The sequence below is a fragment of the Trifolium pratense genome, linkage group LG6, assembly GCF_020283565.1.
Source record: "Trifolium pratense cultivar HEN17-A07 linkage group LG6, ARS_RC_1.1, whole genome shotgun sequence".
Lineage (NCBI taxonomy): Eukaryota > Viridiplantae > Streptophyta > Magnoliopsida > Fabales > Fabaceae > Trifolium > Trifolium pratense.
In genome coordinates, this window is record NC_060064.1 from 44,804,419 (window position 1) to 44,828,930 (window position 24,512).

Below are 24,512 nucleotides of genomic sequence, written 5' to 3' on the forward strand. Positions count from 1 at the left end.
GTTAGTGTGCATAATAACCACGAATAAACTCTCATTGCGGTATAAATGATTGTGAGATATAAAAGTAATCACTAATGGTATGACTGGCGATGGTAGACTAGTGAAATCATAATTGATTCATCATTAATAAACCACAAGATGCAGCATAACCGAAACAAATTGCATGTGAGATAGTTGAGCCAAATTACATTTGCAATAACCAAGATCAAATTTAGTCCGAGATATTGCAGCCAAATTAACTTTGTCTGAGAAATAGCGAGGCTAAACTACATTACTACGTTTGGGATAGTTAGCGACAAATTGCACATGAGAGAACCAGTGTCATGGACAAATAAGGTGAAATTACAATTTAGATATATGGGATTAAAATGCAAAAAAGCTATGAGCCAAAATGATTTTGCGAACCATTGAAGCCGCCAACGATAAAATATGACGGTGAGATATACACTGAACTAAGGAAAAAAGATCAATTTACATGCATCTTTTCTGTATGTTTAGGAAATGAGAAATCATTTAAAAAATGTTTAGGAAATGTATTTAATACGAATTTTTTGGTCTTTTGAATAATGAGATATATTTATTTGTTTTCATTGTGGCCCTACTCTATTTGAATCTGGATAAATCATATCTACGTTTCCATTTCATTCGTAACAACTAGGGATGATAACGAGTAGGGGATGAGTAGAGTACTATAGCATCCAACCTCATACTCACACTTTGAAAAAATACATGTATCCATCCTCATATTTACGTGAGTAACAACCTTTGAACCCGTGCTCATACCCACGAGTACAACCTTTGTACTCATACCCTTACTCGTTACCCACACTTTTGTTAAAAATAAATCGATCAATTATAAAATATCATATCATCTTAGTAAAATTCAAAAATTGACTATTGAAAATTATAAACAAATTAGTACTAACCTCATGCTAAAATTCATATATCTAATGACGTATTCACATTATATTTTCCTTATCTTATAAATAAACATGTTTATTAAAAATGTGTAATAGTTTAATAGTGTTGTATTTTTTTTAACATATTTATCCCTTCTTCTTCTTCTTCTTCTTCTTCTTCTTATTATTATTATTATTATTATTATTATTATTATTATTATTATTATTATTATTATTATTATTATTATTATTATTATTATTATTATTATTATTATTATTATTATTATTTAATATAAATAAAATAAACAAATATGTATATTCCCATATGTCCCACAAATAGGGCAATTTGTGATCCTCTTTAGAATTTCGTCAGGTTCGTTAATAAGCGATCCCTTCTCGCCAGCTATAAGGTTTGTGACGATTTGTAATCTTTTGGGATCTTTTCAGCACAACTTGTGCTGAGGAGATTTTTGGTATATATATATATATATATATATATATATATATATATATATATATATATATATATATATATATATATATATATATATATATATATATATATATATATATATATATATATATATATATATATATATATAGGAGGGATCCGTCGACTTAAGGAGTAAGTCTCCATTTACTTACTCCACTTAATAACTCGATATTCACATTATATTTCTTCAATCCAACCGTTGAATTCAAAGATCTCATTGAGTAGATCAACTCCACAAAATTTTATAAAAATTCCAAACCATTTAATACTTTTTCTGATAACTTCAATTGAACGTACGACAAACTTAAAAAAAAAAATCAAATTTCAATAGTCTAAATATGTAACTACATTTTTTGAATTCTTATAAAAATTTGTGGAAATGTAACGTTGATATTGAGTTATTAAGCGGAGATGCAATTGAAATAGACAAATTTTTATTCCTAGATAATTGCCAATTAGTACTAATATCTTCCCATGACGCTTTTTGTTTGAAACGTTATCAAATTTCGGTGTGGTGGAGATGACGGCAGCGACAGAATGTTTGACTGGTCAGTGGTGAGTCAATGTAAGTATGGAGTAACCTTTTTTTGGTTTATAACTCTCTGGTTCTTAGGGGAAAGAGGTCTAGTAGTTCAGAGTTCGGCCGCGAGGTAAGTAAAACATGGCCAAAAAATTGTTCCACCCAGAAATCGAACCCGGGTTCTCCCGAAATTCATCATTTTTGGTGAAGCTCATTAACCACTTGAGCCAAATGACTTGATTATGTATGGAGTAACCTTTGTTCACAAAGTCGTGTTTCCATAAATTTTTTTTTTATCAAATAAATTTTTTTAATTAAAAAAATAAAATATACTGATTTTGTTTTTTAATCTCAGCCGTTAAAATTTCATTTTGCCATGTGTCACTCATCGGTTAAATAAACTAGGAAACTGGAGCAGGCTTGACCCGATTTAAATTGCACAAACACAAACCATCTTCTTCTTTCGGCGCTGGTGCTGTGCTGTGTATTTTCTTTCCACCTATTACCATGGCAGAAGCTTCGACGAGAAAGGCGAAAAGAAAGAACCGAACCCTTAAAACTCAGGACCTTGAACTCGACCGTTTCGACTCACTTCCATGGAACTCTTCTCTTCCTCAACCCACTGAAAACGATGACAACTCGTTTTCACTCTTTACTGGCTCCAATGAACTCGAAGGAGGTTCGTTCGTTTCACTCTTATCAAATACATGTCGTTTTATTATTTTATGTTGCGAAAATTAGAATGGTAGTTTATATTCTCTGGTTGTTGTATTTTGCCCGCCAAGTGTTTGTGGAATTGCTTGAGTCTACTGTGTTTGTAATTGGTTATGTTTATTTATGCCCACCCACCCATTGAGCTCCTGAAGGAGCTTTAACTAAAACCTGAAGTATCTTTTTAGTTTGGTCATGACATGACAGTAACTGTGATTTTTAATTTTTGGTGTAAAGCCGGTAATGGTATCGTTCGGGCACAACTGCGAAGAATAATCTCTTTAGCTTGTTGGAAAAATGAGAGGCAAATTCTCCCGTTTTAGTGAACAAACTTGGGTTTGAGCCTGGAACCTTAGTTAAGCTAGAAGAAACTTGGGTTCGAGCTCTTGGGTGGTACCTGTGATTTCAACTTGTTCCTTATCTTGAAAAATTGAACGCGAACAGTCTATGAAATAATTATAGTGAAAAAGGGAAAATTGCTAGGAGACTGCAAAATAGCTATTTAAAGAGGCATTTAGTAGCACTGTGGTAATGTTGTTCGAGGTTTTGATGGAACCATGAAGCGGTGCATCAATTTTAGAAATAAAAGAATTAATGCTTCTTTTTGTTCTCTTTGACGGTAGGTTGACAGATTGCAACAGAAGGGGATGTTGTATATTTGGAAAAATAGAGGGGGTGTCATTTGCATTCAATCAAACCTCAGGGGAGGTTATTATAATTTTCTTTCTTATTTTATTGATTATATTTTTCTTGCAGGTTTTCTTTCACTGGAGGAGATTGATGAAGCTGAGTATGGTTTAGATATTCCCGATCCTGAAAATCATGACAGAAAGCACAATTCTAAACAGGACAAGAAGTTGAATAATCAGAAGCAGGACGGTGCTTGTAGTGATGGAGAAACAGTGAAGGATGAGAGCACCAAGTCTAAAGTGAAGAAAAAGAAAAAGAAGAAAAGCAAGGATGCAAAAGAAAACCAGAAAGTTCAACATTCAAATACTGGTATTTTTTGTTTAATTTTAAAATTTATACTTAAATATAGATTCCTCAAATGCATTTTGTAATTACATGTATGTTTGATTGATTATTTTTGACTATTTTTTAATTACCTGCATGTTTGATTGGTTAGTATATGCACATGCATATCAATATATGTTAATATTATTCCGTTGGTCATAAGTGTAATGAAATACTGCTAATTAACAATTTAAAATATCTACACAACATAGCGCAGTAGATAAAATGGACAGATAAACATGGCAGCGTTTGCCTTTCCACTAATTATTTTATAAATACAATTCTTTTCCATTTTTTTTTGGTACATAATTCTTTTCCAATTTTACTTTTAGAATATACAACTGCTTTAGTAAACGTGGCTGTCCGTAAGCAGTAAATATATTTTTTGTGATTAGGTAAAAGTTGGAAAGCTTTAATAACAAATTAGAAAAAAAATGCAGACAGACATGTTTGATTTACTGCTGAATGTGCTTTTAGGTGCAGCGGCTGATGTGAAGGACACTGCTGGGGAAGAGAACATTGATGAAAATGAATATTATGCATGGAACGAGTTGAGGCTTCATCCTCTCTTAATGAAAGCAATACACAAACTGGGATTCAAGGAACCAACACCGATACAGAAAGCCTGTATTCCGGCTGCTGCTCATCAAGGGAAGGTTGTTTGATTTGAAGTTCTTCTTCTGGAAGCTTTGATGGTTTGAAATATTTAATAAGATTAACTTTGATGGGAATTCTCGTGTCCTTATTTGGCAGGATGTTATTGGTGCTGCAGAGACGGGATCTGGTAAAACACTTGCATTTGGTTTGCCCATTTTTCAACGTCTTTTGGAGGAGCGCGACAAGGCTGCAAATATGGATTCAGAAAAGGGTGAAGAAGCAGAAAAAGTTGCTCCTACGGGCCTTTTGAGGAGTCTTATTATTGCTCCGACCAGAGAACTTGCACTTCAGGTAATTGTCAAAGCTTTTGTTCATTTGCATTACTGCCTGTTGCTTTCTTGCTTGTTTCCAGTTAAAATTATGTCATTTTCTGGGTTTTATATTGTTTGAGACTACTAAAGTGGGAAGTGTGTGAGCTTGTGTGTTTTAGTATTTTTTAGTTTTATTGTAGTTACAAGTCTCGTATGTTTAAATTTAGGTACTATTCTTGTTATCTTTATTTTTATAAGGTGTGCTACTTTTGAGTTTCTTTATCATAATTTACATTTAATTAGTTTCTCTTTTGGCGTAACAATGATCTTGCTGGACCTATTTCGCAATCCCATTAACTAAAATATAATCTGATATTTTTTACAGTTAATGTGATATCTTGGATCCAATAAAAATTATTGATGATAGAAGCTGTCAATTTTATTATTTGATGCTGAATTGGTTTTTCAGGTCAAAGATCATCTGGAAAAAGTAGCTAAGCATATTAATGTTAAGGTGACCGCTATAGTTGGTGGTATTTTACCAGAAAAGCAGCAAAGACTTTTAAAAGCAAGGTCTGAGATTGTGGTCGCTACTCCAGGGAGGTTATGGGAACTTATGTCATCTGGAGAAAAACACCTGGTTGAGGTGAGTGCTAATGCAAAACTTTATTATGTTTGAGTATGACTGAGTTTATATTTTTGAGATATATTGAAAAACTGGAAATGTAGTGAAAAACTGGAAATGTTTAGCATGCATACAGTGTTTTTAAATTTTGTCTGCGGTCACAACGTAATCCTTGATATTGCAGAAAAATGCTGTTGTGATGCGGTTGAAAAGGCTTCAAAATCCTTTAGGTTGCAGCTGCAATTGCGGTTGAGGACCACAATTTATAAGTACGCACAGAACCCTTATATGAACAAATAAATAGAAAACAAAAAAGACGATTGTTAGGAACCTTTCCCTTGATATAAAGACAGAAATCCCTAAACTGGGCAGATTTAAATAAACAGAGCAACAATTCTATTTAAAGACCGAGAAATAATAAAAGATAATAGGATAGAAGAGGAGTGAGTTTCTCCTCAAGGGTTTCCTCTTCACAATAGAGAATACTCTATTCACAATTACAATTTTCAAAAGATGCTCCCTAATCTTTGTGTTCCCCTATTTATACCCATACTCTCTAACTAATCCAAATAACAAACTAACTAATTTCTCTAACAACTCATAACTACAACCCAAATAACAAACTATCTAACTGCTCTAACGATTCATAATTACTTTAACTACTCCAGTTTCCCTTCATTATATATCCTAACAACGATTAATAGCGAAGAAGACAAAAAGAGCACCTAAATTGTGGGCTCTTATCAATTCTTGACCCTAATTGTGTAATGGATGTGAGCTACTATCGATCATGCCTATGCAGCATATTTCATTACAAGAATGATATATTGCTCATTCCTAGCTAAATGTTATATTCCGCTACTGGGTCACCCACCATTTATATCCACACACCAAGCCCAATAATAATGGGCATGAGGGAGTGTGTTAAGAGTCCCACATCAGATTTTAGATGGCCCAAACTTTAGTTTATAAGTAGAGGCAATCCTAACAAGCCAATTTTGTAGGGTTGGAGTTAGGCCCAACTCCCAATTCTAAGAATATGCATACTATAGTGTCTGATGCATTTTGCCTATGTTTTTGTTTTCTTATTTTTTTTAAAACATAACTGCTTTAGGATTAATTTACACAGGGTAATAAATAATTGTTTGGTTCAATGCATAGCATAAGCTTGACATGTAGTTTTCAATTTTCATTGGAAATATTTTTTTAACACTGATGATATTGTTTTGCAGTTACATTCACTGTCTTTTTTTGTGCTTGACGAGGCTGATCGAATGGTACAAAATGGTCATTTTAAGGAGTTGCAATCTATAATTGACATGCTTCCCATGTCAAATATCCCTGGTGAAGATAATTCTCAAGATGCACAAAATTGTGTTACAGTTTCTAGCTTCCAAAGAAAGAAAAGGCAAACTCTTGTTTTCTCAGCAACTGTCGCACTGTCCGCTGATTTTCGCAAGAAGTTAAAGCGTGGTTCAATGCAGAAAAAGCAACCATCAACAGATAGTTTGGATTCTATTGAAAATCTTTCTGAGCGAGCAGGAATGAGACCCAATGCTGCAATTATTGATCTTACCAATCCATCAATATTAGCAGCTAAGATTGAAGAGTCCTTTATTGAGTACGTAAATTTGTATCTCAAGTTCTTAGAATAATTATATTTTAAGTGATATATTCATTTTGACTCGAGTTATGCTAGCCTGGGCAGCCACTTGTTATTCATTCCTTCATGCTAAAATAGAGTTGTAGTTTATGGTTGAGCATTGTTGCTAATTATCTTGGATGCTTCTCTTATGGCCCCTTTTATGACATCTACCCAAACTGATTATTACCCATGATAAAGTCATTAAGTAATTTTTACTACGATATGAAATGTGATTTTTGTTTGATGATACAACATTAATGATTTGTTATGAAATGCAGATGCACAGAAGACAATAAAGATGCCCATTTGTATTATATTCTTACTGTCCACGGTCAAGGCCGGACAATAGTTTTCTGTACGTCGATTGCAGCTTTACGCCATATTTCTTCCATATTGCGCATTCTTGGCACCAATGTTTGGACTCTTCATGCTCAAATGCAACAGAGAGCGCGTTTAAAGGTTTGTGTCCTTTCTTTGTCCTAGTCTTTGGCTTTCTTTTTTCAAGTGTTGCTTTATTTGCTATGCTCAGTCCTATAAGGTATAATATAGACCTCTAAATCATTGTTTATCATTTTCTTTTTGAGTAGTAACGAAAATTATTTTTTTATCATTGGTTGAATCTTGCATCAGCATTAGCTAATAAGTTGTACTTTAGAATTCATGGACCTGCACCATTGTGAGAATAAAATGAATATGATAATCCATTTGTCAATTACCATACATATCAGAAATTGCAACTCCCTTAGTCAAACAGTTTGTGAGCATCCAGAAAGTGGGCATAAACACAGTCATGTCTCCTAGAAAATTGAGAGTCAGGAAGACACCTGAAAATATGCGAGGATCTGCTCCAATGAAATGTTTCAAAGGAATGCAAAATATATGCAATGTCTAGAACATTGGCCTCCTTGATTTTGGGGCCTATAAGGAAAGAAAAAAAACGTTTTTGTGAGGAACACGCAGTTCGCGACTTAGCTAGTTTAGCAAAATTCTTAGGTTCCAAACGTTGGGTGGGGAATACCCTTTTAATCACTGTCTTTGTTCTCTTTTAAACAAGGTAACAAAAACTGGACCAGACCGACCGGTTCAACTGGTTTGACTGACTGGGAACCGGACCTTTGTCTGGTCTAAATAGACATTAAAACCACTCAGTGTTAAAACCGGTGAACAAACCGGGAAACAGAACAAAAACCGGCAGAATTGTTAAGAACTGGTGGTTCAAATAGTTACCAGGGCTGGTCCAGGTTTTGACTGTATTCAACTTAAACTGCAGCCTTCTTTTTATAACCAAATCCTCTCACAACTTTACCCATAATAACTGATGTGGGACTTTAAAAGTAGTTAAAATAGCAATGAAATCCGTTCTCCCACAAGAAGCATACTATTGCTTAACCGAATGCTATGGCACAAGAAAAGACATGATAAATCACAGCAAGCATGGGCCAAATTTAGTTTTGATTCCTCGTGGCACATTAAATTTGAAAAGGCGTCATATTTTGAAGAGCTAATCTATTACAAAATGAAATTGGAGCATAGATGTAAAAGAGGAAGATCATATTACTGGTATTTTTTGCAAAAGGTAAATGACTGATTGAATGTCTTTTAAAAAAAATGACTAATTGAATGGATGATTTGAATAGATCCACAACAACAAGTACGCTGAATGTGTGATTACCATAATAGAGAACCAAAACTTCCATGGTTTTGATTGGAAACAAGGGTGAGAAACAAAACAAATAGGAGAAAAGAAGGAAGTTGAGAAAAAAAACCCTCTGTAAAAGACAAGTTCACAAACTTTGGTCACATTCGTTGCTATTTATTCAAAAATATAATGTATATTATGAGGAATATTATTTTACATAGAACAACAAAACCTCTAGGAATATTATGTAATTTTTTGTTTATTATTATTATTATTATTATTACTATTATATATTTTTTTTGTTTGAACAAGCCAAAATGAGATATATATAAACAAAAAGTCTTCTCAGCACAAGACGTGCCAAGAACGACCAGATAATGTTTATTACTATTATTTTTATTATTTTATATTATTCGAAAATATATGTTTAATAAAAAACGGTCTGACCTGGTTGAACCCAGGTCCTACGCGTGCACCTTGAACTGATAAGCACTCCAGTTCAATGACCTGTCCTGTTCTTATGGTTTTAAACCCTTGTTGCGGTAATTTTCTGTCTTGTGTTTAATATAAGAGTTTCACTTAAAAAAAAAGACAATGTTGGGGCCTGTAAACTAACTGTTGGAAACTCTTCCAATTTAGGATATATCCAATCCTCAACCAATTTTTACAAGAAATTAGTTGCTTTGCACAAGTGTCTAGTAGATTCTGAAGTAGAACAGTACATAATCCACGCATCAAGAGAAAGAGCAATGTGACTGAGGCCCACATCCATTGCCCTGGGTACTTTGTATTTCCATATTGATTCATAGGAATAAGGAAAGAAAACAAACTAGAAGAAGCCAAAGTCCAATCTCTTCTGAAGGGGACTTATGCTCAACTAATGTGCTCCGATACTAATTACAAAAACGACAACAACCAATCATCATATACTAATTATTTCCTAAAAAAGGTGTATCATGATAAATGCTAATGTGAATTGTGAATAAAGTCACTAAAACTTTAAGTATATGGTTCATACATGAGCATCATGTAGGTCTACTTTGTCTCTCCTCTCATTGGGCATTGGCTTGGATTCTTGAAATTTTGAATATTGCATTTTATTTCCCCCCATCAATCATTTTCTGCCCTGTTTAATGCCAGGCCATGGACCGCTTTCGCGAAAATGACAACGGCATACTTGTTGCTACAGATGTTGCTGCAAGGGGTCTTGATATTCCTGGCGTCAGAACTGTTGTCCACTATCAGCTTCCACATTCAGCAGAGGTAAGCCAGATCTTTATTTCTTTCATCCATATATTCATTATTGATACATACATAAACAACAACAACCTAGTCTTATACCACTTAAGTGGGGTTGGCTACATGGATTAAACGACATCATAATGTTCTATCAGATACCGTATTTCTATACAACTCATTGATCTCTAGATCTTTCTTAATTGCTAGAATTTCAAATACATCAAAGTTTTCTATATACTCATGTTCATATGTGTATGTGTATTACTTATAAAAGTTTTTTCTTTTCTTAGGTTTATGTTCATAGAAGTGGAAGAACAGCTAGAGCTTCTGCTGAAGGTTGTAGCATTGCTTTAATCTCCCCAAAGGATACATCAAAGTTTGCTTCATTGTGCAAGTCATTTTCAAAGGTATTTTTATGTGATGGTTCTTATTTTCTAATTTCTATTTATCCAATTTATTTCAATTATCTCTTCTTACTGGTTAATAAGATTTCGTTAAGTAAAGGAAATCTATTGAACTAAAAAATAGCTGTTACTTAAAATTAGTCAGCAATTCTTGTTACTTTATCTAGACCAAGATAGTCAATTTACATTTCTGTTTATTGTATTCATCATGTATACAGGATAGCTTTCAGCGGTTTCCTTTAGAGAACTCATACATGCCAGAGGTTCTAAAACGATTGTCTCTTGCACGTCAAATAGACAAGATAACTAGGAAGGATTCCCAGGTAAACAAATTCACCTGAACTCTTACCGATATGATTTTGGAATTTATTCATGCAAAGATGAAAGTGAGCTTCGGAGTTGTTATTATACATGATTTGAAATGTTTTCCTGTTGCATGTCCCTTTTCACGGTTAAACTGTTATATTTCTGTTTTGTTATATTGCTTCCTTACAAGTTACAACAGTCTTTATTATACTTCTTCATCTAGTTTTTAGGATATATCCATGATTGTAGTTTCTTGATTATCTTAATTCGTATCCTTGTCTGTTTTCCTTATAAGGAACTGCTTCAACTAGTGTAAACCAGGTGTGTACTTATATTGTGCATTCAATTTTCGTTATTTTAGGAGAAGGCAGAAAAAAGCTGGTTTGATCGGAATGCTTGCTCAGTGGATTTAGTCACTGAAAATTATGACAGTGAGGAGGAACAAGTTAATAAATGTAGGCAAAAGAAAGCCAGCTCTAAGCAATTGAAGAAATTGCAGATGGTTTGTACTCACTTTTTTGGCAAAAACAACTAGAAATGTCAATTGGCCACTGTTTTCTACTTTTCTTCCATTGTTCCAATTTATTTATGTCTCAAATTTTACATGTTGCAGGAGCTCAGTATGCTGATTTCACGTCCTTTGCAATCAAAAACATTTTCACATCGATATTTAGCTGGGGTATTGTCCTTATTATGGTTTTCTTTCACTCTGGCACTTGCTGCTTTCACCATTTATCTTGCTTTGTTGACCAATAAGACTAGTAATTATTGCAGTAGTAGAATTCTACTTTTTAAAGTTGTCCTTTAGATGTAGCATATAGTGATTGCAGGGTAAAGCAGGATGTAGAGCACAGGGATATTGATTTTAATATTCTTAATGCTGATGCATATTATTGTGCGTTTGTTGTCATTCCATGTTTCATTCATTCCAAATTGGGGTCTTGGGTTGGCCTGTTTACTACTCCAGTAGTTAGGATGAAGTTGCCTTTTTGGATTGGAAATGTACTTGATATTATTATTTTATTTTATGTGCTAGAAATTTCTTTTTCCATGCCACCTTAATATGGACTACATGCATGCCACTACAATAAAATGACTGGCTATTTTTTTCCTAACCCACTTTTAGCTCTGTAACTTGGATTAGCTTAATATTTATTAAAATTCTTCGTTTGATAATACCTAAGATTGTAATGCTTACTGATAAATGTCTTGATGATGATATGTTTTAAAATTGTTTAGATTATCATTATTTGAACCTTGCTTTTTTCTATTTTTGTTTTTTCCTCTCAACTTTTGTAAGGACAAACTCTGATGCATGCTATGTTCTCTTTGCAGGCTGGTGTAACACCCCTCTTGCAGGAACAATTGCAACAATTAACAAGGCAAAAACTAAGTGATCGCCAGGGTGCAGTATTCGGCAAAAAGGGAAAATTGGTTGTGATCGGTCAAGATTGTGTAGACGCACTTCATGCACTTCGGAGTGCTGGGGAAGAGGTATGTATATGTTTAACACTCTTTTTTCTTCCATATTCTGGAAATTGTTATTTTGTGATGTTACAAGGATGAGGAAAGTTTAAGAGATTAGATTTCTTTGGTTGATGAGTTTGACGAGTTAATTTTGTCTAGTTCTGTATTGTATGTTTGGATGGTGGGTTCTTTAGGGGAGCGGACAGCTTACTTTTTTTTTATTTTTAAATGAATTGTGATTGAAGTTATTATATGATCATATATCATATTGTTCTTTCAATTTTTTTTTAAATATCAAATATATTTTAAAATATAGACTTAGCCCTCCCCTCCAAAACCCTCCAACCACCCCACTCCCCCCCTCCCGAACAGATCCTTAAATCCCAATGTTGGAAATTCAAATCAAAATATGCTGCTCCCTTCTTCTCCCTCTTTCTATTTCACCTTTTTTTATGCGGCCTATTATTTCATAGCCTTTGATTAGAAAAATGCTCTTGGCTGACATGTCGGTGTAAATTTTATACACTATCATCTACTCAGTGTCGCATGACATCAGTGATCGCTTATAAAAAATATCTCGTGCATCAAACTTTGTTAATAATGTGGCTGCATATTACCGACGATTGTGTATTTGTTAAGCTCCTCATTACTTGAGAATGAAGTATCTAAGCTTCTTGTGCCAGAAATATTAGGAATATCTGTATCGTAGAAGTGCTATTCATCTTACTTCAATTGAGCTTATGTTTGTTTTGTTTCGTTCTTTCTTTGCCCTTGTAACTTGCAGGTGCGCATGGATATCAAGGATTCAACACGACAGAAAAATACCGTGAATTCAAAAAGAAAAAGAAAAGTGGAGAAAACACGTAATTTTGTCGTCATAGCATATCTTTTTCTTCCTTACTATTTATTTATTTATTTATTTTTACCAGCGGTTGGTAATTCCTTGTATGTTTTTTCAGGTTTACGTGATCAGCGTAAAAAGCAGAAGAGAAAGCAAAACCAGGAGGACGAGGAAGAATAAATTTTTATTCATATAACTTATACATTAGGTGAAATTTTACAACATAATTGTCACGAGTTACTGTATTTTTTTATGGCAGCGTCTGTTGTTTCTCCTGCCTTGTTTTAGAACAACGAATTTTGTATGAATATGTTAGCACACAGATATAGTTTCTATTGTAGCAATGTAATTGTCATCTTTGTTAGTTATTTACTAAACTTGTGTTTGATATTGCGGTGAACCATGACGACACGTTTTTGAATCAAAATTACAAATTGTTGCTTCGCAAGTAGAGTTTCATTGTGTGATACAAGAATAGTAGTTCACTTGCAACCAAAAAAAACATACGTCGATCCGTGGTTAGACTTAGATTTAATTGCTTTTCCATTTTATGGTTATTCAACTTCTGAACTCTGAATATATGAATCCAAAGTTATTGAGAGTTATTGAAAGAACTAAGGTGTAAAAACTAATTTAATGTTTATGAAATGCTATTGTTTCAGAACTCATGTAATATTCTTTTTATAGTAAAAGATTTGTGGAGAAGTCTATACTGACTGCAAAAAATAGTCAAATGACCAACTATTTTCCACTAAATATTATAAATTTTTTATAATATTATAAACATGAATACAAAAATTTATTAAAAAAAAGGAGTAGAAATAAAATGATTGGATTTTTATTCAAATGGTGTAAACAAAAATAAATGACTAAAGTAAAAATGCCAAAATTGTTAAATTGAATGCTGTAATTAGAAGTCCTTCACTTGCGTTTTGAGTTTTCAATGACTATTGTAATGTCATCTATCTACCAAAAAAAAGAGTAAACATCAATTTGCAAAGACAATTTATGCTTCAAATATACATAGTTATCAGACTTCTAAACATTACATTAGGAAAGGATCACTTTGTATTTTCTGTGTTATATGCTCTCTACAAAATATTTGGTGAAGTCTTATTAGTTTGCTCTCTACAAAATATTTTCTGTGTTATATGTACCTATGATGAAGAATGAATAATACAGCACTCCAATTTCAGCGATACTAATTTAGTGCTTTATGTTGGAATTTCTAATGATTGATTACCTATTAAATTAAGTGAAAAGATATGAAAGCATGAAATATGCATCTCATGATCAATTAATCAAAGACCATTTTGATGGCATTTTATACTACTTTTTTCATCAATAGGAACAATATAGATGAGAATATTAGCTCTTTCTACTGTTATTAAAATGACTTGGTTTTCAGTTTCCTAATTCTCAACAAGTTTGCATTTCCAAAATAAAAAAGACGAACAAATCCTTCTACTAAGAGTGCTGATAAGGGCAACAGTGATAGAACATCGATATCACAGAAGAAAAAAAAGAGAACTTCAGATAGCTCCAACAAAACCATTCCATGATTACAAATGTCAATCTTTACATCAACCTTAAATGAGTATCTTCGTTCTGCCAAATAGCAAAGCATCGAAATTGTTATAAATCAAAATATTGTGAACATAGAGGAAAAAACATCTCTTCACAAATATCACTACAGGCAGTTTCTATCTTCGTTCCTGATCTTCTAGATCATTAGCCAAATATCAATGTATCTCCATTCTCAGAAAGGTGCATTGAGCCATTGACAACCATTGAGTCAAAGATAATCTCAACTCTTGATTCCGTCATCTGCCACATGACAAAATTGGTTGTCATCAAATAATGAGAAAAACAAAGACAGTCCATCAAAAGACCAACATTTGGCACAAGTGGCCCTCACCAAACTCAAAGGGCCAGTAACTTCCTGAGTTTCTGTTAGGATTAGGAACCCAAGAATGCTAATCTTCAAGATTAGAGAAATGAGTAAAACAAACTCAAATGAATAAAGATAAAGATTGTAAACAGCTGAAAAATTTCTTATTTGTGTAGCGAGATTGAAAGAGAAGATACAAAAGATTTACAATGAAACTTTGCACACAATGCTACCCCAAAGGAGCACTCTCCATTCACACTTGATAATTCTCTAGTCACAAAATTTAATTATTCGAAGATTAGTAGATATCTGTCCTGTTCCCTCTACCCATTGAGGGCAATTTAAAGACTTTCTAAGAGTAGCCCAAATAACTACTCCAACTAACAATCTAATAAACTTAGTAACTAACTCTTAACAACTCTTAGTAACTAACTCTTGGTGACAATTGCTCAACAATAATAACATTGCAATCATACCTGAAGTTATTGCGAATGGCCAACCAGTTAAGAGCTTCCCATCAAATACACACCACCAGTCACCCTCTAGGACAACCGAACTAAAAAGAAACCAGAGAAAACTAAATATTTATCAAAGCATTGTCGCCCAAACCACTCTCACTGCGGTTCTCACTTAAGCTTTAATGGGATCGTCGAAAGTTTAATGACACGGACCACCACATTGCAACTGTCAGTTGAATTATCGTAATCAAACTGAACTTGAAAGAGCTAGGTAGATCCCTGCCATAATGACGGGAAAGTAACAATAAAATATTTGTTACCAAAAGTGAATTTTTTAGATTTTTATATTAGGAAAGTAAAAAATTCCAACCTTATCAAGATATATTAAAGTGATTTTCATTTATAGATCTGTTTGGATGGCATGCAAAATCAAATTACAAGCTCCAAAACATTAATTCACGAAATATTCATAAATATGAAATAATTATTATGCAAAACATAAACGTAAATAAAAAAAAAAGAAAAAGAAAAAAACAAGTTTAAGCATCAAAGGTTTAAAGTACCTATGCAAAACATATTATGTACGAGATCCAAGGTTCAATCCCTACTACTAACAAATTTCCCCTCCCCCCGACAAATTAACCTCTGATATTTGGCTATAAAAATATTTCAAATTGAAAAAATGGCTAATAAAACAAGGTGCTTCTTTTGGAAGCATTTAGCAGCAGCAAACATCTGCAAATTTAGTCGCAATAGTAAACACTACAGCCGCCAGTGGTGGAGTTTTGGTGGGACAGGCGATGGCCATGGCACTTTTGAACTATGATGACACGGGATCGAACCTCTGTATATACTATACTATGTGTGTTATATGATACAATAAATGCTTTAGCATAGTGGTTGAGGACACTTTTGAACTATGATGACATGGGATTGAACCTCGGTGTTCTTGGTTGCATCTTATTTTATTTTCCTATTGCAAGAATAATAAAAGAATCCATCAAAACGGAAATCCTTAGATTTGAATTCCGTTACTTGAAGGGAAAAAAAGGGGTCCAGATCCACTCCATTTCCTTATCCTCCATTTATTCCAGTTTTTGTACATGGCAGTTAAGAGTTTAAATGGCTGTGATTAAAAACTTCATCTTATGAAAGCCACATAGAAACACTTCCTGGTTTCTATCTTCTTGCTCCACCATATCTCTTTGCCTCTTTGCCTTCTAGCCACCACCGTCATGAACCACCCCGCCGCCGCCGCACTGTGTCGAAGTTGCCGCCATGGTGTTTCAATTTTGTTTCGCTACCGCCGCCACAAAAAACACATCCCGTTACCTGTTATTGCCGCCGCTGTATCACTGTTTTGTTTTCATGGTTAAATTAGCTTATCAAGTCCACTACAGCTTCCCTTTTGAATTTAGGGCGCAATTGTCAATTAATACCATGAGTTACAACCACTACGCTAGTGTAGAAAATTATTCACTGCCACCGCCGGGGTCGAAAAGCACGGCAAAGATCTGGGCCATTTGTGATGACGTTTTGGATCTCCAAGAACGAGGCGACGAAGAGAGGGTGTGTTAGAGATGACGGCGAGAGATGAAAATGAGACGAAATTTTGCACCACCGAGAACAAGACGACGGTGATATCCAGCATTTTCTGTTTTGTAACTTGGAATTGGATTGTGTAAGTGAAGTTGTGGATCTGTGGTTCTTCTGCTTTGTGAAGGGAGAATTGGTTAGGGAGGAGCTTTGCCGCTTTGATCAAAGTAATGGATAGAGAAGAGAGACAGTGAGAGGAGGGGCGGCGGCGGAGAGATGAATTGATGCAAGGAAGAAGAAAAGGATGCGTAATAGTCTTTAGATGTGTTTTTGCCACATGTCACAAATCTAATAATTGGACTGGAATAAAAGGAGGATAAAGAAATGGAGTGGATCTGAACTCGAATAAGGGTAGTAATATTCTAATCATAATTGCTATAAATACTGTATTTTTTTTTTGCCTAATAAATGCTGTAATTATATCTATGTATATTCTGGCCTCCTCATAAGATTATCCAAAATCCTATATCCAGACAGTTTCATCATTCCCAAACCAACAAAATAATCATGAATTGCTCGGCAATAATAACATTACAATCATACCTGAAGTTATTGCCAATGGCCATCCAGTTAAGATCTTCCATCAAATACACAACACCAGTCACCCGGTAACTACTGAACTGAAGAGAAACAAGAGAAAACAAAATATTTATCGAAGCATTGCCACCCAAACCACTCTTACTGCTGCTCTCACTTGAGCTTCAATGGAATTGTTGAAGTTTAACGCCACGGACCACCATATTACTAGTGTTGGTTGAATTACCATAATCAAATGTAAACTTGAAAGAGCTAGGTAGATGCCTGCCATAATGACGAGAAAGTAAATAAATAATTGTTACCAAATGCGAACTTTTTAGATTTTATAATTAATTACGTGATTACAAAGTTACTCGTTAATAGGAAGATAAAAAATTTCAACCTTTTTAAAATATATGATGGTGATCTTCCTTTAGAACTGTTTAAATGGCATTCGAAATCAAATTTACAAGCTCCAAAATATCAATTCGCGAAATATACATAAATAACAATTAAATTCACAGGTCTTGTGCAAAACAAAAATGTAAATAACATGAAAAAATAAAAAACACAAATGAGTTTAAGCATCGAAGGGTTAAAGTAACTACTAACTACCAAAGGTGTATTATGTAGGAGATCCCAGGTTTGATCCCTACTACTAAAATATTTCTCCACCTCACAAATTTCTGTATATATATTATACTATGCAAGTTATATGATACAATAAATGATTTGGCATACTGGTTGAGGACACTTTTGAACTATGACGACACGAGATCGAACCCTGGTGATCTTGGTTTTGTATCTTACTTTATTTTCCTTTTGCAAGAATAAAATAATAAAATAATCCATCAAAATGGAAATCCTAAGGTTTGAACTCTGTTACTTGAAGATAAAACAAAGGTTCATAACTACTATGCCAACATTAAATTCTAATCATAATTGCTAAAAATGCTGTAATTATATATCAAAGCAAATTTACCCCCTTATAAAATTATGCCGAGCTCCGCCACTGATAGCTGCTATAGCAAACTTCTCCTTCACCAATGTACAATAGTAGCCATTGGCCGATGCTATAGCACGCTATTGAGTACATAGATCTCTAAAACTCAAATAATCCATTGCTTATTGGAAAAATGAATTACAAAAATTTAGAGTTTTAAAGATATTTTACGAAGCATAAGAGTAGTCTAATTAGAATAAAACTCCATGCAATTTTTATATGTTGTGGCTGATTTTCTGTTGAGATCAATTGCATATACTGGATCAAAACTAACAAGGTTTAGAGGTGGAATACTATCATCGATAAAATTAGTTATATTGCTTAGCTGGAATTCTCTTGCACACCCTTATGTAACTACCTTAGTTAGCTAGAGTTTTATAAATAGAGAGCAATATTTGTACTATACATTCAAGAAAGTTTTATGTTGTTACGTTTGATGCACTGCCCCTATGATTTCATCTTACACATGAACCAACAGATAACCACCAACATACCTCTTGGTTTATCTATATCAAATGTTACTTATATTATCAAGAATTTGTAACTAATCAACCACATGTATAATGCATAAAAGAAAAATATATAATAGAATATAAATGAAGTATCATATGATCAATTACAGAAGCATGTATAAATGCTGGAACAAACAAATCTAAATTAGACCTGAGAAAGGAACGTCTTTATATATAGAGCTTGGGGATCTGGAACAATACAATACGGAAGCTTTGGTAGAAGACCAAGGAAGCTTTACCATTCACTCATGTAAAATCAAGTCAGTGCTCGTTGCTTCTCACCATTACAATCTGGATAATTGAAAGAATAAATATGGTTTTAGAGTTGATTAGCTAGTTGCTACATTACTCAATTTAGTAAAAATTACTACCAAATAGCCAACAACAAGATCCCTAAAACTTGCAATGGTTTAAATAATTAACTAATAAAAAATGTGGTCCTGTAGGTTCAATTTCAAAAATAAACTGTGTTAAAAATGAAAACATTTCAGCAATGCAATAATTTACAGGTTTTTCTTTAACATCACTAAAATTGAATCCAAATCTAAGAGGATCAATAAGTCATCAAATTGGAAAAAAATAAATTGAAGAACAAATCATGAAACTTTGTTCATACAACTCATTGTTTGATAGAGGAAAATGAAGCAATCTATGAAATTTCTGAGCACAATGGGAAGGGGTGTGAATCTCTCAAACACTTGCCCACTCTCATCACTCAGGGCTTTGACACCTCCCTATGCATATAGGCCGGATGCAAGCAGATTATTTTTTCTTTTCCTTGTACCAACTGGTGTTTTCATTGTTTTCAGCTTGGCTACATTTTGTCTATATTGTTAATCAAAGATAGCGCCAAACCCCAAAATTGCTATAGTGGCATAGCCGATATCACGAAGACTAAAAATAAAAAATAGTGTACAAAGTAAACATAAATTCCAAAAAGATACATAAATACGCAAATAGAAAAATACTCAAAATTAAAGAGACAAACATACTTAATAATTATAATCACCTTTGTCATTTACTATCAAAATCAAGTTCTAAATGTACTCTAAATGCAATTAAATTAGAATTAAAAAAATTAAAGGATAACAAAGACTTGGACAGAATTAAATTTGGAGTTAAAAACAAGAGTTTGGGACTGTGGGTTGTGAGGCCAATAATCATCATCAGGAAAAAAAAAGGAGACGAATTGGGCCTGCTTGGGCCAGTTAGACAAACCCTAATTCTACACAAAATCGGGTTGCATAAGCTGTGACGGGTAAAAGCCCTAATTCTACACTGATTGCACAATAGCGAGCTTAGTTCGTATGACTGTGTCGCATGTGCAATGAAATCAGTTAATTATACATAGAGATCTCACATGGAAGACGTTTGCAGGAGCGAAGCGTCGCAGAGCACCACCCTTCTCCGCTACACTATTCCACAATCGACAATATATCTTTTTGTTACTCATCTTTTTGTTTAATGAGTGAGATGCTAGCAATGAATTTGTTGCCACTAAATAGTGTCCCCTAAAAGGAAGTTTCGTTAAACTGACATTTTGGGATCACATGGAAGTTGACATTTGCACTTTAAATGGGTAAAAATGAAACACATGATCAGAAATAAACAAATAACGAGAAAAAAAAGACAGAAATATCCAACCATAGATCACTAGATCTTCAGCAACTACAACAATATTTCTAATATACTCAAATGATCTTGAAAACAGTGCACTTAAACTACTAAAAAGATTTGGAGTCATTCACCTGCTTCTAAACAAACAGGAGCAGAGTTGTAAAACAGAACAATTATTAAACAGTGAGTTGCTTCAAATGTTTTCAAAGAAACATAAACGAAAGACGTCAAGAGGGCCATAAATGTCTTGTGCAAAATGAGTACTGTTACTGAGGCAAATGTACTCCAATAAGCTCCTGTCTATCTTTTCTCCAACCATCTGACAATGTACCATTAATTAGGGTTGATGTACCTGAGGCTGCGGTTGTAGATCCATAGTTTAAAAATGACTGTTAGACATGAGTGAAGCAGCAAAACACGATAATAGAAACAAAAACACAGGATAAAAAACAAATGCATAATTCGCTGAAGTGCAGTCATGTCTCTCTGTTAAGAAATAAAGAGATTAGCTTGAGTGCTTGACCATGATGCCATGACTGCAGGCGTATATCATTAGTGCAACAGGTGTTGTGTAATAAAAACAATATAGCAATATCATTATAAGGTGAAGAAATAAAATAATTTCCAATACTTAAATCAGTGTGGAAGTGCATGATCTGGTTGGTAAAAATTCAGACGAAGAAGAATAATGTATATTAATTTACAAAACAATCTTATTTATACTTATGAGTTACTAAAACATACCAATAACCAAATTCAAAACAAGGCAACAAATCAGTCAGTTCAATATATTATCTGTAACAAAGTTTTGAAGTAAATGAAGATAATACAAATACTGATTTTCCTTTTGGAAGGAACACCTTCAAGCAAATGAACTTAAAAATGTCATCTTGTAGCTTATAATAAATAAAAAACTAAAACAAATTCATTTGATTCAAAGATTGTCAAACCTTTAACAAATTCAATTTTCAACCAAAGCCATCAAATAGAAAAGATTGACATTGTCTATTACACAATGTACATGAATTGACACAAATTCAAAAAGTATATGTATATCGTCTAGGAGGCACTTACTTTCAAAATGTCAGAAACCAAGCTTTCAACATGAACCTTGGCAGAGAACCACTGTATGTCATCGGTAATTCTAGTTCGCACTGCTCTATTATCTCTCAAATTATATAGAATTGCTTGCCGTTCTTGCTTGTTAGCCAATATCAGTGTGTCACCATGATCAGAAAGGTGCAATGGCAACCATTGAGAATATTGCAAGTCAACAAAGTCAAGATGCATACTCTGTAGATTCTGGTAACTAATTCTAAACAGTTGAGTCCAAGATTCCTCAACTCCAAATACTTCCATCTTCCATATAACAAAATCAGTTCTCTTATAATCATTAGAAAAGCAGAGACAATCCTTCAAAACACATATAGATGGTTCAACAGGTGACATTTCATCAAAACCACAAGGAGGCATCAACTGTCTATATGTCTCAGTTCCAAGATCAAGTGAAATAATGACAAACTCTTTGACATTAACGTTCTTCCAACCATAAACACCAATAGAACGAAAGCTATCGCGAAGGGCCAACCAGTTAAGACTACCATTCAAATACACAACATCATTCACACCAGGATTAGAATAGCGGAAAGGAAGAGGAACCGCAGGAAAACTTTGAATACTTCTCCACATATCATCACCCAAACTTAAAATTTGCACATTAGTTCTATTTCTAGCTTCATCCAAAATTAACAGCACTACCTTATAAGTCTCCGACAATTCATCATAACCAAATGCAAACTTGAAATGGGTATACAGACCCAAAATATTATCCCAAATATACCCTAACTTTTCGGTCATTTTGTGCATTGCAGGGTTCCAGAAACGCAACCAGATCTGTCTATAAGCACCAATGGAAGAATAACCAAGTAAACAAAGCCAACCATTACAAGAACCAATAACATAGCGACACTCCTTAGCCCTTAATCGAAAATAAGGGTCATTCGGAAGAGTGATCATTGGATTCTCAATTAAACAACTCACAGGAAACGGCACAACATTATTATCTCCATCAATTCGGGATTTACTCAAAAACAGTGTCAAACTAGGGTTTCGCGAAGCTCGCTTAAGGTGAAGTTTCACAAATTTAGGATCAGATATCATAGCATCCCAAGTCTTGGATACACACCTCATTTGCATAAGAGATTTCACATCAGCATGGGAAAGAACTTCAGTGATCAGTTCATCAGGGAGGATCGCCGGAGACTCATCGTCCGGCTGAACACGCAATTTAGCTGGAGGACTACTCATCAGAGCTGTAATATCATGAAATGAACAAAATCAGTACCAATTGAATAAATATTGAAAACCTAAAATCAGTTACGCTAAACAATTGAATTCAAAAGTGGAATTGACGATAAATAAGGTAAAGAATGAAAATTAAAATTCCAGAAGAAAAATTATTAACCGTTGTTGAAGGAGACGCTCCGAAGGTGGTGGATGAAAGCTAGGTCGTGAAGCGGCGGCGATAATGGTGGCGTATGGAGGAAACCCTTTATTTCAGAGAGAAAGTTGCAAAATGTTTCTGTTTCTGTTTCTTTTGGGGTGTGCAAAATGTTTGGATTGGTTAATGTTTGGTTGTTTAGAAAATCTCAAATGAAAAAATGCTAGGTTTTTTTGAATTTCATTAATTAATTTTAGAGTTTAATGGTCTGTTTGGTTCTATGAAAAGAAAATAAGAGGAGAGAAAATTACGGAAATTAATGAATGGATTTGGACTATAAATAGTCCAAGTTCATTTATTAATTTCCGTATGTTCTTTCCTTCCACTTTATTTCCATCATAACAAACGGATCCTAAGTGACGTGTTAATTTTGTTTAGAAGAATAGAAAATAATTAATGTGTAAATTGACTAAATTCAATTTGTTTCTAGTATAATTTTTTTTTTAGATAGACGAAATGGTAAACCATTAAGAATTTACATATACACAAAGTGAAGGGACCGAGGATGGAGCCCCGATCACGATGTCCGACAATAGAAATTTTCACATTTATGTTATTGAGTATATTATAATTACACCTACTAAAATTTCATATCGTAGAAAAAACTACAAAATTTTCATTTCTTAAAAGATTAATTTTGACCATTTAAGATCACAAATTTTTACTTTTAAACAATTTATTTTTGATGATATTTAGAATAATTTATGGTCGGTGATATACATTAATTTTAAACTTTAAATTGAAAAAAAAAAAGAAAAGAGAGAGACATATGGTAAAACAAAAAAGTCATGCAAATAGGTAGAGTTGGGTATGCGGGCTAGCCCGTCCCGTTTAACCCGCCCCACATAAACCCGCATATTAAACGGGGCGAACAAGCCCGTCAGTAAATCTAAACGAGTTATAATATTAAGTCCGAGTTCGATCCGCGTAAGCCCGTAGGTTAAACGGTTAACACACAGACTATTAAAAAAAATCACTTTTTTCAAAAAATAAACAAAATTAGTAAAATATTGATATTATAAAAACTAAAAAAAACCATATTATTAATAATTTTATGTTATAACTTGTAACTAACAAATAAAAATAAATAAAGTTCGTGATATCATTGAGTTTATGTATCTTCTGTATATAAGAGATTATGTTTAAATAAAGTTTTTTTTTTTTTGGTTAAAAATATTGGATTTGGACATAAATCAAGTTATTTATAAGTGATAAATTTTGTAATTAGTTATAGTATAAAAAAATAAGGTGGGCCACGGGATAACCCGCGAACCCGCGAATTTAACCCGCATAACCTGCGGTTTTAACGGTCCAATCCACACAGACAAAAATATAAACGGACCAAAAAAATTGGTCTTAAGTCCGTGCGGGTTGCAAGTTAAACGGGTCGGCCCGTGGACATTGGTCCGTATACCCAGCTCTACTAACAGGTGTCCTCAGACACAGGTTAAGGAAACTAAAACAAAAAAGTTTTAAATTAAAAATAATATTTTTATACTTTTGAGGAGTTGACTGCATAAGCTTTAATGTCAAATTACTATATATGCTTCTTTAACCACCGGTGCCCTCGAACACTTGTTAATATTTTTCAAAAATAAATAAGGGACTTCTTAAAACAATGCATTTTAAAATAATATAATTAAAATAGTTCCTTTGTCATAGTGATTAGTTCCTTGGATTAGTATTTTTTTAAGTCATCATATCATAT

At 33.6% G+C, this 24,512-nt stretch overlaps 2 protein-coding genes across 14 annotated transcripts; one reads left to right on the forward strand and one right to left on the reverse strand.

Moving 5' to 3' along the window:
- Positions 1-2,332: 2,332 nt before the first annotated feature.
- On the forward strand, positions 2,333-13,117 carry LOC123889177 (DEAD-box ATP-dependent RNA helicase 13). The gene is made up of 15 exons (XM_045938399.1): positions 2,333-2,591; positions 3,380-3,622; positions 4,115-4,293; positions 4,391-4,585; positions 5,015-5,191; positions 6,403-6,791; positions 7,094-7,274; positions 9,595-9,717; positions 9,984-10,100; positions 10,316-10,420; positions 10,765-10,905; positions 11,017-11,082; positions 11,739-11,897; positions 12,655-12,733; positions 12,830-13,117. Exons 1-15 carry the CDS (start codon positions 2,420-2,422, stop codon positions 12,889-12,891), a joined length of 2,388 nt encoding a protein of 795 aa, XP_045794355.1. The 5' UTR covers positions 2,333-2,419; the 3' UTR covers positions 12,892-13,117.
- A 1,102-nt stretch (positions 13,118-14,219) lies between these two features.
- On the reverse strand, positions 14,220-23,069 carry LOC123889080 (F-box/kelch-repeat protein At3g23880-like). Of its 13 annotated transcripts, none has more exons than XM_045938274.1 (7): positions 22,769-23,069; positions 21,379-22,616; positions 20,436-20,662; positions 18,839-18,978; positions 17,200-17,457; positions 15,079-15,339; positions 14,220-14,319 (listed from the first exon to the last, which is right to left on the reverse strand). In XM_045938274.1, exons 2-3 carry the CDS (start codon positions 22,609-22,611, stop codon positions 20,642-20,644), a joined length of 1,254 nt encoding a protein of 417 aa, XP_045794230.1. In that variant the 5' UTR covers positions 22,612-22,616; positions 22,769-23,069; the 3' UTR covers positions 14,220-14,319; positions 15,079-15,339; positions 17,200-17,457; positions 18,839-18,978; positions 20,436-20,641. The 13 variants fall into 13 exon arrangements, with proteins under 13 accessions (XP_045794230.1, XP_045794224.1, XP_045794222.1 ...); XM_045938268.1 differs by having other exon boundaries at positions 14,220-14,538; XM_045938266.1 differs by having other exon boundaries at positions 14,220-14,538; positions 17,576-18,978; positions 22,769-22,931.
- Positions 23,070-24,512: the final 1,443 nt, after the last annotated feature.